The sequence below is a fragment of the Prunus mume genome, linkage group LG2 (genome assembly GCF_029339155.1).
Source record: "Prunus mume cultivar Tortuosa linkage group LG2, ASM2933915v1, whole genome shotgun sequence".
In the NCBI taxonomy this organism is placed as follows: Eukaryota; Viridiplantae; Streptophyta; class Magnoliopsida; order Rosales; family Rosaceae; genus Prunus; species Prunus mume.
In genome coordinates this window covers 10,123,382-10,137,505 of record NC_142699.1, presented here as the reverse complement: position 1 = coordinate 10,137,505, position 14,124 = coordinate 10,123,382, and the positions used below count along the sequence as shown (strand labels likewise).

Sequence of the window (14,124 nt, the reverse complement as noted above, 5' to 3'; positions counted from 1 at the left end):
ATAGGATTCCGTAATTAGAAGTACAAAAATCATAATCAAGTGACTCCAACCCTGCTTCAAATCATGGATTATTAAAGCTTTTAAATACAAAACTCAAAAGAATTTAACAACCGATAGAAGGATCTCTAATACCCTCTTCAAATCGACATCGAGACAGCCAATGAAGTTGTCCCATTCATCCTCTATAACATCTCATATCAAGATCTGAAGCAAAGAAAAATAGCATCAATGAGCACTTGTGTAGAAATCAAGCAAAAGAAGTCCATAAGTTAACATTTTTCCACATAGAAACGCCTTGAGAAGAGATCAATATAGTTGATACCTGAAATACTAGTTTTACTCTTTTTCCAGATTCTGAAGAGCCTGGGTGAACATCCAGGGCTTTGATCCGAAAAAGATACAGCAATAAGAACAGAAAGCAACTCAATCCTGAATTGAATGAAATACATGGTCAAAACAACCAAATAGCACTGAAGAAAAAAATTATCATCTATTATCAGAATAATGGATGCTACACTTTACACATCATCCACACAACATGATATGGGCTTAGTCATTTTTGCCACCTATGCACGCGAAAAGTCCAAGCTTCGGAGGTGAGCTTCAAGCGCATCCAGTGTGTTCATGCTTTTCCAGTCACATTTTTCTCATACGTTATGACATCTGACATGGAAGAACGAAAGCAATCCAAACTTCATGACATTTGCTACAGCAAGATGCATGCTTTGAGTAATCTCCTTCAGATCTGTAGCTGAAAAACAAACCAAGGCTGAATATCTTGTAAACAACCATGCAGGTTTTGAGCAATTATATTCCATATGATACAAAACTTAAGCACATAAAAGATAGTTTTATGCAATAGAAAACTGCATACCTATTACTTTGAGGAAGAAACCTGGTTTATTGATGGCATCCAACTGCTTGAAGCACCATTTTGGTTCCCAACTCCACGACCTAAGTTTGCATTTTCAGCCGGCCCCTCTGGTTTTTTATAATTTTTTCTGAGAGCATACGTAGAAGATGGCATCGGCACATTGCTCACATTCTGTACCAATTACAAAAAAAGTCATGATCTACATTCACCCAGTACAGTATTCACAACACAGGATTACAACATAACGTGCAACAGATGAGAACATCTTCCATGCAAAAAAGAGTAGATCCTTGATAAATACGCAAACAAACCATGATATGATTTACATTTCAGGTTACATACATGTTTTTCAACCAGATCATTAGCACCTAAATTCTGCGCAGTTGATGATCTAAATTGCATATGAACATCTGGATGAGCAAGATTACTCGACCGTCTACGGTCTGCGACCTCAGCTGATCCAGAAACATCATTAACTCCTGAAATCCATAAATAAAACGTAAGAACTGAGAATAGTCAGTAAACCAACATTTTATATATGATCAGACTTCTCTAGTAATGCAAGCAAGGCTCTGAGATACCAAATGCTTTCTTAATACACTTATTTAAGGCCAATCTCATCAAGATTTGGTTCACTAACTACCCTGGAAATCAAGAGCAAACTGGAGTTCTGGACCTTACCTTTAAGTCTCATCGCATCCATAGGCACTGGTCGACTGCTAGCCGCTGCTCGACCATTAGTCACTACAGCTGGCTGAACACCCTAGATAAAGTTTGAAGAGAAAAAAAAAAAATGTAAGATTGAATATATCAGTACTTAAATACAAAACAGACTTGAAGCAAAATTAAATACATAAAAGAAACAGAACATGGTCCCATGCTTTAAATTCTAGAAGCAATTAATAGGAGATGGTAATAAAAGAAAATTCACGAAGATACTAACAGATGATTGACCCTGGGTCCTTGTCTGTTGTGCCTGATGGTATTTTAGAATTGTCCAGTCAAATACATAGTCAAAATCATACCCTGCAAAACAAGGAAGATAATTTATAAACACCAAAATATATGATCAAAGTTTTCCATGAAGAAAAAGCTCATTTGTGAGAAGCATCAACTTGCCAGATGATGTAGGTTGCATTTTTAACACCCAATTAATTTTGTAGGATATAGAATATGGTGAAAAGTGTGAAATAAATATCATACCTTCACGGCTGAATAAGTCACGAAACAGGCGCTTCAAGAATGCATAATCCGGGCGTTGATCAAATGTTAAAGAGTGGCAATAATGGAAGTAGGATGCAAACTCCACAGGATGAGACTTACATAGGACCTTGAAAACAGATTTCACAATCAGTTCGTTATGATCCCCCCAATTCACAAGATGCAAAACTATCACCTAATGGAAAGTGGCACGTACCTCAATGGGAGTTGATAGCTTCTTCTCACAAATCTTATCATATTTTTGCTTCTTCGTTGCAGCTTTAAGACCCTGCCAAGGAAGGCTAAATGCAGAAACCAATCAGTCAGTCAGGCCATGAAATAATATAGTACTTCATTATCTGGTCAAAACATTGTGCAAACCATACAAGTCATCAAAATGAAAAAAATTCTAACTGGAACTCCAGTGGAAATTCTCTTCTGAAATGTGGTATTGACTATACTACATACCTTCCTCTTAAGAAGTACAGAAGAACATAGCCAAGTGACTCCAAATCATCCCGACGACTCTGATCTAAAACAATGAAACAACAGAATGAGGAAGCAGACAGCCAACCATATAGAACAACAGACTTAAGTACCTCTCTACTTACCAATTCCCAAATGGGTATTGCAACTAGCATAACGTGCAGTTCCTGTTAAGCTTTTGTTTTCTCTGTATGATTTCATAAAGGAAAATAGAAACACTAAGCCAAACATGGGTATTGAATAAACAAAGTAGAAAAATTATGCTAGACTGTTGGTGAATAAACAATTCAGAGATGCATTTTCATAGAATTGTATCTTGTTATTCAAACAAAGAAACTTGCCAGCTTATAATTGAATCAGTCAAATATCGACAAAAGGAATTCTTTACATAATCTCAGATTATGTGGCTAAAGTTGTATTTACATGATGCATATCACTGTAAACAGCGCAGACTCAAAAGCAAAAAAATTGCCAGAACAGGAAGAGCCCATTCAAGAAAAATAAATCCCCCCAGATATTAAACATGGAACAGATTATCAAACTTTACCTGTACGGAATGTGCCGGTTTGTATTTTGGTCCCGAAATCTTTTTGCAAGTCCAAAATCAATAATGTAAACCTGATGAATGAGTACCCAACGGTGATTAAAAAAATTGACAAACAACAGAAAATCCTAAATTCTATATTGTTCCTACAAGTTAGATGTGAAAGCGTAATGCTTTAACATTACCTGATTTGCTTTCCTGCCGAGACCCATGAGGAAGTTGTCGGGTTTGATGTCTCTATGCAAAAACCCTTTAGAATGCACATACTCTATTCTTGTAATCTAGAATTGAATGAACAAAAGAATCAAAGTTACCACTATGCAAACAATTTGGCACTTAGCAAGTAGATACTCTAGGAGAAGATAAAGTAAAAATCTCAAGTGAAGTCTTAAAAGGTGAGTCCCCATTTAGTTGCAACTGAAGGAAGAATATAAAGAGAATTTATGAAAACAATCCATAAAAACCTTAAGCACAGGAACACAAAAACGAAATAAAATCTTCTCACATCGACAACTTGAGGCTTCAAAAATAACAAGTCGTCAAAATCAACCCCTTACCATCTGGTCAGCCAACATTAAGACTGTTTTCAGTGAAAACTTCCTCCCACAGTACACAAAGAGGTCCTCGAGACTCGGTCCCAGTAAGTCAATGATGAGAACATTATCGTCCCTATCAAATCCTGCCCATTTTATGCCTGCAATACCACCTGAAGAGTGACAAACTCAAGCCATCAATAAGTGAAAACAAGATCCAAGGTGATAACTTATGAGAGCACGTAGTTCAAAACAAAACTACTGATATTCAATCCTTACTTCCTCCCTGTAGAGTTTTATAAAGCTTGGCTTCATACAACAGTTGCGGATGTTTTGTCTTGTTATTTTCCTGGCAATGAAAAAATTACAATCAATTACTTGTACATCATACTATTCGTCTGCCAAAATGAGAACATGGAAAACCAGAACATGTTTTCCCTTGAAAAACCCACCATTCTGAACCCAAGGCTCATTGCCATGATAAAACTTCTGACAAAATTATCACATTGAATTTAACACAAATGAATTTCTTATTATTATCGAGATCTAAGATAAGCTCCTAACACGCACTCGCCCGCATGCACCTAAATATTCCACTAACAATCAAGTGAACTGTAATTTGATGAGCTCAAAACCAGGCCATTTATCCACAAAGGGCGCAGGGTCAATTTATTTCTGAAAATTATTTTATGCGGAAACAAAAACTCAAACTATTGATAAAATCTGAAACATGAAGAGGATTGAATCGAGACTTACAATTTTCGCTGCCAAATTCTCGCCAGTCTCAATATGAGTTGCTGAAACACCAAAAAAATAATAATAACAATTTTAAAAAAATCAGCATCAATGGTAATCGTGATCATGATGAGGAGATGAAAGATAAAAGCAAAATATAGATAAAATGAAGAAGAGCTAATCGAATGATTCACAGACCGAGGTACAATTCGCCGAATGAGCCGCTCCCAATTTTGCGACCTAACTTGTACTTCTCTGCGACGATCCTCTCCATAAAAACCCTAATCTCTCTAGAACTGATTGAATTCGTGGATGGAAGAGAGAAATCTAGGGTTTTTAGGGTGAGGCTTCGATCGAATAGCAGAGAGAACGATTTGGCCGGATGCGTTTTGGGAATTTTAGGGAGGGAGGGAGAGGTTGAAAGCAGAAACGAGGACTTGGATGGCGGCCACAGATGATGGAGACAGGGATCTAAAAACCGAAAATAAAAAAGAGTTGGGCGAATATGGTAATTTCCGATCTAGGAATGTGGGGCGCGAATTAAAATTTTCAAAATGGAAGGGTGATTCTTCAGTTTATGAAAGTTTTGGATGGTGGGGCTTTTGTAATTGTCAATTTGTAAGCTCACGGTCACGGAAAAGCGAAGATGGCGGTAAAATCGCTTTTCAAAGTCCTACAAATTAAAAGTCGGTTCCCAGGCTTTTACAGAAATGTAAAAACTTAAAAAATTAAAAAGTCGGTTCTACAACTTCTGTTGGTCAAAGAAGAGAAAAATATTAATTAATTAATTAAACAGAAGCTAGGAAGACAAAGAATTGGTTCTCAGTCTTTGTTTAATATTTTGTATTTAGAATCGTTGACCGGCCACAATGTCTGAATTTGGTTCTCAGACTTTGCTTAATATTTTGTATTTATAAATATAATTTTTTAAAAGCGATAATCTGAACTACAGAGGAGGTGAATTTCTCATACACACACAATTATGACATTGTGGGGATTTGAACTTGACCTCTAGTCTGCAAGTCGAAGCATTTTTTCATTGAACTAAACCTCGTTGACAGACATTTTAATTATATTGATTTGTGACTTTGTTACACATAAAAATTTAAAAATTATGTGATTTCTATGATTAAATCCGTAATTGAATACTCTCAAAATTATGGATCATATCAACAAGGAGAGTGGTTGTTTCAATTCTGATTCCTCTGTGTTCGAATCTCTATTCTTCAAATATCGCTTGTATTAACAAAATAATAAATCAATTATGATTCCATAATACCCCAATTTCATAATTAGTAAGATAGCATATGAAAACCGAAAGTGAAAATAAAAAATATGAAAAATCTGGATTGAGTATATATAAATTTCCAATATGATCACTAATGAAAAAATATATATTATGTACAGAAACCCAAAAAAATAATTCAAACTGTATAAAATTCCTCTATGCAATTTGCAGCCATATCCCAGAGCTTGGAATTCCATTGTGCACAACAAAGACCAAATAGAAACCTGGGGGAGCAATCTTGGCCGTTGGTGGCGCCACAACCTCAACTTGGAACAATCCCAACCCCACATTTTCCAACCCCTTTATGCCCAATACCAAAAGCCTTTGACCCATTGAAAAACCATGTGTTGTGAAGGGCGGTGCATACATGGTCACCTTCAAATCTAATTGGTTCACCTTATATTTCTTCAACTTGAACTCAATCACAAAATTACTATGATATTTTACCATTATACCCTTGTAATCGGATACAATTGTGGGGCGGGCAAAAACGAGTAACGGGTCAAAGTATGGTGGGTAAAACTTCTCGACCTGAAGTTCAGTTGGATATTTTACTCCTGTGAAATTGTAATAGTAATTTGTATTGCTCCCAGCCACTAAGATGTTTCCATCTGGCATTACCATGGAGGTTGAACCATACATTCGTGGTATGGTCGTTGCCTTTAGCTCCATGAACCGTTGGGTTTCCGGGTTATCGGGTTTATAAAGCAGCGGGGTCGAGTTCGGATCCTCGGCGAAGTTCCACCCGGATGTGCCCTTTTTGGCCCCATTGATCATGAGGATGTCAACAGTGGGAAGGATCAGCATATCTCCCATAGTCCTTGGCGTTGGCATCATCTCCTTCTGCCACGTGGCTTTCGGGTTTGTTATATCAATCCTTCCACAGTCTTGCAGTGCAGTTACAAATATACCCTTCTCAACTAATTTTCCCGCCCTAGTATCCGCTCCGCCGCAGATCAAGATTTCAGCTCGAATCACATTCGAGTTTGGGTCGTTGACGTTGAGCTTTATAGGTAGCAACGCCGCCATGCCCGATGAAGGGTAGTTTCGGGACCCACCATCAAGGACAGGCAGTTCGCGAATGATCTTATTGGTGGTTGGATTGAGTAAGATCGAACGGTTATTAGCGAAGATGAAAATATTACCATCCGTGGAAAGAAAAACAAATGGGTAGAGATTGTTCTCTACCGGGTCAGTGGTTTCTTGGAGAAATGGTAATAGGAAGTACATTTGATTGGAACTTTCCACCTTGGGGACATACTCGTAACTGAACATGCGACGACCTCCGATCACTATGAAATCGCCATTTGGCAAAATATGTTGTGTGGAGAACCTATTTTCAAAAAGTCACAAAAATATTAGTAGTCGAATAATCGGACTTATCAATCAAACAGTTCACAGTTGTCTATGTGGGTATAAAGAGTGTAATTAACAGAGTTGAATTATACCATCTTGAGGCAGAAAGTGACATGGGGTGCTCCTCCCAGTCACAAGCTTTGCATCCAGAGAGGTATCTCACAGACCTCCCTCCATCACCCCATCCACCAGTTTGGACAAGGGTACCATTAGCTGATAATCCACCACATGAGCTCCATGTATCTGTCAAAATCTGATTTTAACTAACAAAGAAAAAAGTAAGTCATACCAAAATAAATCCACCACATATAATTTTCTGAAACAAAATTATGGTAGGCTAGTTTGTGCGTACCTTAAGTGGTCTAATATCTGCAGTGTCAATATCAAACTCTACAGCATGAGCCCAGCAATCCAGTTCATAGTGATCTTCATTTTCGTCCCTTTCGTTGAAAACCGGACGGCAATCTCCAGGAGGAAAGGAGATCCCAGATGGACCAAATCCAGCAGCATCAAACATAATAGCCTTGTTAGTGTTAGGCATTATGGTCATGTGCATGGCTGATACACCTGCATTATCTGAAACCAATTCCCACCCACCTCTATTCTCTGTATCATCACCTCCATTGTAGATAGCTATGAGTGGGGTTTTTGTAACCCTAGAGTTTCCAAACAGAGAAGGTTGAGTGAGACAGCAGGTGAAGAAGAGGGAGAGCAGAGTGAGGGATTTGAGCAAGATGGACATTTTAGCGAGAGCATAAAAAGGATCTTTGCCCTGTTTTCTCTTATTTCTTGGTGCCCTTTTTATGCCCTCTATTTGCTCCAGCTTTAAAGGACCTTTTGGATGGTTGTTAGAGCTTGTAAGAAGCACCAAATTAGTCTTCAGTTGGCTCTGTTTCGGAGAATTGGACCGAAAAATTGTACAGTTTCAAGTTAATTGGAATTGTGATTTGGATTTTCTGTCCAAAAAACGTGTGACAATGATTTGGATCCATAATCAATCAAACAAATTAATAACAATGATAAGGAGATGATGTGGATCCTCACAATTTTTGGCCTGTGTCTTTAATAGGACAGAAACAGGTATAACATAAATTATTTTTATTTGAAATTTTCAGTTTTGATTTGTTTAAATTGATGGTCTTATTATTTATTTAAATTCCACTACTCGAATGCAAGCTTAGATAAGGTAAGAAGCAAGATGAGCATGCCTCCAACAAAGAGAGTTTTATTAGAGCAATAAACATATGTTCAATGATTAATTAGCAGCTGATGAAGAGACAACTGTTCGATGAATTCCACAACTGCTGTAACTGAATTTTTCGATGCGAGAGTTATGAATTTGCTAGCCTCGTTTGGATCACCTGAGCCGCCACCGGTCAAAGAAGACGAGAGAGACCTGATGGCAATGAAAGGCACCCTTTGCTGAAGACATATTAGGCCAACAGAAGCACTTTCCATGTCCAGAGGGGTTATGTTGAACTTATCATATAAGAAGCTACGATAAGCAGCATTGGACAGGAAAATGCTTGCACTTGTACCCCTTTGGACTCTAGCCACTTTTGGTGTATGGGGCAAACATGTTGTTGCGTTTAGGCAACGTTCAAGTTCCAATTCCTAAACAACATTCATGTATGAATATAAGTTAATGAGGATGTTCTAACAGTATTTTCATGAAACAAAGTTGTTTTAGGGTTTAGGATTTAGAATTTATATCATAAAGATAATTAATTGAGATCGAAAGCAATATAGTTTTGGATAACAGCAGGAATATCAACCGATAATTTGGACTCTGGATTAGGTAGCCTTACCTCCAATTTTTGGGAGATTTCATAGTAGAGGGGATCAACAGCAACCCAAAAGGCATGCTGTCTTTCCTCTGGAGTTCCATCTATGGGGAAGACTTCCTCTGGTTGAAACCAAATGTTGTTCAATAAGTTGTCATATGAGCTGCCATCTGTCGCATTCACAGTGTAATTTGCAACATTCAAGTACCCAAATTCTCTGGTGTAGTCTCCATTTGCTTCAAGGGGCAGCTCATCTTGAGGCCCTTTTCCATATCTCTGCACCAAAATGACGTTTGCGAAAATGGCAACCACATATAGTTAGATAGTAAAACAAACAAGGAGGCTTTCTCCCCCTCCCTCTTCTAGTTGCCTAGCGAGGAAAATGTTAGGCATTACTAGTAATTGGTGAGCCAAATATAGAGCTAGGTAGCTTTGTGGGAAAGTGATTTTTACCGACCTGCCAGCTCCATAAAGCAGAATGAGACCAATACTGAGGAATGACCACATCTGCAAGATTGAAAGATGGGTTTGCATGCCCAGCTATGCCATAATGCACCACTCCTTCTATATTGAACACACTTAATAATAGCTGAGTAGTTATTGCTGCATTAATCTACAGAGAAAGTTAGAGAGAGAGAGAATTCAAGGAGAAATTGAGAAAAATTGGAAGAATTAGTACATACCATTGACAGTCCTGTCATGACTAATATAACTTGCTTATTAGCAATTGTTCCAAACCTAAATCTCCTCCCTTAAAAACCCAAAAAAATGAAAGAAAAAAAAATATTACGGTAATTAACTTGCTTGATTTGATTGTATATTGGGGTTTTGCATATCCTTACCAGAAAAATCTATAAACAAGTTGCTTGAAGTGAAGTTTGGCGATTGCAGAAGGGGGTCCATTTCAAAAGAATTTGGAATGACCAGGCCTAAATAAGGGCCACTCATGTTGGCCTCCTCAATCAACATCTGTGTCTCTGCTGACAATGCACCATTTGACTGCTGTGCATTAAGCATCAATATAGCAGAGAGAACTATGCAAGCCACAGCTGAAATTCCCATTTTCTTTCTTATCTGCAGAGAGAGAGAGAGAGAGAGAGAGAGAGCAAAGCTTAAATCCCCAAATACAAACTGCAGTCTACAGAGCAGGACAGGGAAAATTCCACAGTTACAGAAACAAAGACCAAAGACAAATGAAAAGAACTAATACACATACCAGAACTAGAGAGAGCAGAAACTTACAAAGAAGCAAAAGCTACAAACAAGCCAGAAGTAAAGCAAACAATCTGTGAGCCAAAAAACCCAGATTGCAGAAACAACACCAGCTGAGGCAAGGCAACCAACCTGCTCTGCTCAATCACAATATCCCAGAAAGGCAAGCAAGACCTGAAGGCGAGCCCTTTTTCTCTTTTCTTAACTTTTTTTTTTTTTGGGTTCAAAATTTGAAAGGTGGGTTGAGGCAGAGCCTTGAAAAGCAATAATTGGAACATTGTTCTTATAAATGCTTGACAATATAATAATAAAGTTGCATAATGAGGCAGCACAAGAGCAGCCCAAACAAATAAGAACAGCAACAAGGGGGTCCCATTTTCGAAAAGGCCCTCAATTTATTTAAAATTACAAAAGTTGCATACAAAAGTAATAAAAGATGCAAAATCATGAATATTAAACAGAGATAGTAGCAGCAGCTGATAACTGTTTGATAAATTCCACAACAACTGTAACCGAGTTCTTGGCAGCGAGAGGGCTGAACGTGTCGGCCTCATTCGACTCAGCAGAGCCACCGCCAGCCAAGTCAGAGAGAGCCCTGATGGCTATGAAGGGAACCCTTTGTTGGAGGCATATCAGGGCAACAGAAGCAGTCTCCATGTCCATAGGGCTTATGTTGAATTTGTTATATAGGAAGCCACGATAAGCAGCATTGTCTAGGTAAATGCTTGCACTTGCTCCCCTTTGGACTCTTGCCACTTTTGGTATATTGGACAAACATGTTGTTGAGTTGAGGCAGCCTTCCAACTTCACGTCCTAAACAATATGCAAGCAATAATCAACATATGTTAATGAACACATATTCTAAAACGTCCTGAAGTGTCACATTAATTAATCACATAATGTGTGACCGTTAATGAACAGATTGACATATTAATTGATGTAGTAAGTACACATATGTTGTCACGTCATACGCGCTCAGCTAATGATGTGGCAGGAAAGCCCTAAATTACCTCTACTTTTTGGGAGATTTCATAGTAGTGGGGATCAACAGCAACCCAAAAGGCATGCTGTCTTTCTTCGGGAGTTCCATCTATGGGGAAGACCTCCTCTGGTTGAAACCAAATGTTGTTCAATAAGTTGTCATATGAGCTGCCATCTGTCACATTCACAGTGTAATTTGCAACATTCAAGTACCCAAATTCTCTGGTGTAGTCTCCATTTGCTTCAAGGGGCAGCTCATCTTCAGGCCCTTTCCCATATCTCTGCATCATGCCAAACACACACCTAAATTCATAAGTTTTGCTCAAATTGAACTTTTTTTCAGTACAAGCGATAGTCTAAACTATGTAGGAGGAGGATTTCTCACATACACACAACTATAATGCCGTGGGAATCTGAGACCTTTGATCTACAAGTCAATGCCCTTTTTTTTAATAAAGGAAGAATTAATATTTACCATAAAAGGATAAATTAAATGGAAGGGGGGAAGGCATTTGTCCTAAAGGAGAATTAAACTAGTAATTAATTTGTCTATTAGAGCACTTCCAATCACACAGGCGAGCACGGGCAGAAGGCCCCCCAGTCCCCAAAAACTAATTTCAGCGGTAAAGGCCAGCCCAGGTAAGAAGTGGGCTCTATCAACCTAGACAAGCCCAAAGGCAAGACTTGTCTGGGCATTGTTTGGGTTTGCTGATGTCAACATAACATCAACAGCCAATTTAAATACCCAAATTTTTTTAAAAAAATACCAAAAAAATGTTTTTTATTTTTTATATTTTTATAAATACCTAGCTATGTTTTTCACTTCCCTCACCAAAACTCCATACAAATTCTTCTCCTTATATCTCATGTGAATAGTGTTTATCTTTACTTGCCATGGCAATGGATCAAAAAGCAAAATAAAAAAGGGTAGAGTAGTCACTATTCACGTGAATAATGTTTGCCCTTATTTGCCATGACACCATGGATGGAAGTGCTCTTATATATGTTGTTAACTAGTGATTTGCCCCCTGAACTTGTACATAACTTTCGATTAACTCTCTATCTTTTTTTTGTTGTAGAAAATTTAAGGACATGAACTATTTTTTTCTGCCAATGTGCCCCTAACGTCAAAATCTGCCACTTCCCATCCATTCTCCGTCAAGTTGGAGGTTACTTTTGTCATTTCGCATCTCCTCTCAAGTCAACCCAGTTTAAGTCAAAGGAGGCTAGGTCAGAGTTTTGACCCAAAAAAAAAATGAAGGCTTGGTCAGAGACTCCATTCACACAACTATAGAGTTCGAAAGGTGGGCAGGGGGTGGGGGGGAATTGGGGATTTCACGAAATTGAGCTGCATAGTAGCTGGATTTGACAAATTGGCGAGGTTGTCATAAGAATCTTGAAGCAACACTTTCTGGAGACCAAGAAAGATGCATGTCCAAATTTCTAATTAACAACCCAAATTTCAATTATAAACTTACCCTCCCACAGATGTAAAACCTCCTCCCTTGATGTGCAGCAGTCTAAGATGTTTAGATTTTCGTAGTCTTCCCACAGTAGCAGACAACTGAGGCACCACTTGTGAATTCCACCTTTGTGACCCATGACCTCCATGACCTCTGCTAGGTAAGGACCTCCTCATCTCGTAATATTGGATTTTTTTTCCTAAACTCTTGATCCCCTTTTATGAAGGTACGAAAATGGAGGTTAGAAAAATGGAGGGAAAATTATTTGGGAAAAAAATGAGCCAAAAAGAAGGAAGAGATAGCTGAAGCCTGGGTTGAGTTGAGTGGAGACACGAAATGACAAAAGTAACCTCCAACTTGATAGTAGAATGGATGGGAAGTGACAGATTTTGATGTTAGGGGCACATTGGGGGAAAAAAAAAGTTCTGGTCCTTAATTTTCTATTAAAAAAAAGAGTTAATCGAAACTTAGATACAATTTTATAGGCCAAATCACCAGTTAACCCTTCTCAGTATTATTCCTTGATCGCATATTTTAACAGGCTAGTGAAATTGTAGGTACCTGCCAGTTCCAAAGAGCAGTGTGGGCCCAATAATGAGGAATGGCAACATCTCCAATGTTGAGAGATGGGTTTGCAGTTCCAGCTATGCCATAATGCACCACTCCTTCTATATTGAACAGGGTTAACAAAAGCTGTGTGGTTATGCCTGCGTTAATCTATAAATCAAACACACAAAAAAGGATTAACAGAAATGAGAAAGAGAGAAGAGAAACAAAAAATTTATTGAAAATTTGGAAGAAGAATAATATGTATTACCAATGACAGTCCTGTCATAACCAATATGACTTTCTTGTTAGCAATGGTTCCAAATCGAAATCTCCTTCCTTCAAAACCCACAAAAACAAATTAATGGTAATCAAACTAAGTTCCAAATCCTAAATTAATTAGCATATTTGCTTCATTTTAGTTGTACAAAGTTTTAAGTTTGAATCTACATTTTTCGAGATTAGAAGAAAAAAGAATAAATATTTGTATGTTTATTACCGGAAAAATTTATGATCAAGTCAGTTGAGGTGAAGTTCGGAGATTGAAGAAGAGGCTTCATTTCAAAAGAGTTTGGAATGACCAAGCCTAGATAAGGGCCACCCTCGTTGGCCTCATCAATCAGCTTTTGTGTGTTCGCCGGCAATGCACCATGTATCTGCTGTGTGTTAAGCATCAAACTGATCATCATCATAGCATGAACAACTATGCAAGGCCAAGCTACTTCTGAACCACCCATTTTTTAAGACAGAGAGATAAGAGTTCGGGAAATTAGTGCACTGATACCTACCAATGACATGCCATTTGAATAGAATGCACAATAATTGGTCCTTCTCAAGTGTGACACGTAACGTAGGTGAAGTCCCAAGCTAGCCTAAACGCTGCAGTTTTGTCAAAATGGATGGATACCGACAATAATAATCCAACTAGTTGCTAAACAGAGTTTAAATTGATTGAACTAATCATCCCTTCAAAATGAGAAAGCCAATTGTCACCATAGATTTTGAGTTTTTCTATTTAAACCCCACATTTTTCTTTGTTCATTATAATACTTAAATTATTAAGCTCTTAAGTTTTATTATTGTGTAAAAAGACAAAAAAAGTCATCCAACTTAATACTTAAC

General features: G+C 38.0%; 4 protein-coding genes across 10 annotated transcripts; all 4 read right to left on the bottom strand.

Moving 5' to 3' along the window:
* Window positions 1-40: 40 nt before the first annotated feature.
* LOC103320203 (casein kinase 1-like protein 4) lies at window positions 41-4,905 on the bottom strand. 5 transcript variants are annotated; one of them, XM_089047081.1, is made up of 17 exons: window positions 4,571-4,823; window positions 4,394-4,434; window positions 3,917-3,986; window positions 3,662-3,810; window positions 3,290-3,385; window positions 3,108-3,178; window positions 2,686-2,747; window positions 2,543-2,606; window positions 2,292-2,376; window positions 2,078-2,204; window positions 1,818-1,900; window positions 1,556-1,637; window positions 1,217-1,353; window positions 875-1,045; window positions 567-751; window positions 323-429; window positions 41-204 (listed from the first exon to the last, which is right to left on the bottom strand). In XM_089047081.1, the coding sequence occupies exons 1-14, from the start codon at window positions 4,644-4,646 to the stop codon at window positions 878-880; spliced, it is 1,311 nt and encodes a 436-aa protein (XP_088903207.1). In that variant the 5' UTR covers window positions 4,647-4,823; the 3' UTR covers window positions 41-204; window positions 323-429; window positions 567-751; window positions 875-877. The 5 variants fall into 5 exon arrangements, with proteins under 5 accessions (XP_088903207.1, XP_088903206.1, XP_088903209.1 ...); XM_089047080.1 differs by having other exon boundaries at window positions 323-751; window positions 4,571-4,905; XM_089047083.1 differs by having other exon boundaries at window positions 323-777; window positions 4,571-4,824.
* A 791-nt stretch (window positions 4,906-5,696) lies between these two features.
* LOC103320236 (aldehyde oxidase GLOX1-like) lies at window positions 5,697-8,047 on the bottom strand. Its single transcript, XM_008221880.3, has 3 exons — window positions 7,369-8,047; window positions 7,109-7,269; window positions 5,697-6,993 (listed from the first exon to the last, which is right to left on the bottom strand). Exons 1-3 carry the CDS (start codon window positions 7,756-7,758, stop codon window positions 5,817-5,819), a joined length of 1,728 nt encoding a protein of 575 aa, XP_008220102.2. The 5' UTR covers window positions 7,759-8,047; the 3' UTR covers window positions 5,697-5,816.
* Window positions 8,048-8,198: 151 nt separating this feature from the next.
* LOC103320201 (bark storage protein A-like) lies at window positions 8,199-10,287 on the bottom strand. 3 transcript variants are annotated; one of them, XM_008221841.2, is made up of 7 exons: window positions 10,145-10,251; window positions 10,017-10,055; window positions 9,643-9,874; window positions 9,484-9,551; window positions 9,258-9,413; window positions 8,825-9,076; window positions 8,199-8,630 (listed from the first exon to the last, which is right to left on the bottom strand). In XM_008221841.2, the coding sequence occupies exons 3-7, from the start codon at window positions 9,860-9,862 to the stop codon at window positions 8,265-8,267; spliced, it is 1,062 nt and encodes a 353-aa protein (XP_008220063.1). In that variant the 5' UTR covers window positions 9,863-9,874; window positions 10,017-10,055; window positions 10,145-10,251; the 3' UTR covers window positions 8,199-8,264. The 3 variants fall into 3 exon arrangements, with proteins under 3 accessions (XP_008220063.1, XP_008220064.1, XP_008220062.1); XM_008221842.3 differs by lacking the exon at window positions 10,017-10,055 and having other exon boundaries at window positions 10,145-10,287; XM_008221840.2 differs by having other exon boundaries at window positions 10,043-10,184.
* Window positions 10,268-13,782, bottom strand: LOC103320202 (bark storage protein A-like). Its single transcript, XM_008221844.3, has 5 exons — window positions 13,502-13,782; window positions 13,274-13,341; window positions 13,018-13,173; window positions 11,023-11,274; window positions 10,268-10,825 (listed from the first exon to the last, which is right to left on the bottom strand). The coding sequence occupies exons 1-5, from the start codon at window positions 13,737-13,739 to the stop codon at window positions 10,466-10,468; spliced, it is 1,074 nt and encodes a 357-aa protein (XP_008220066.2). The 5' UTR covers window positions 13,740-13,782; the 3' UTR covers window positions 10,268-10,465.
* Window positions 13,783-14,124: the final 342 nt, after the last annotated feature.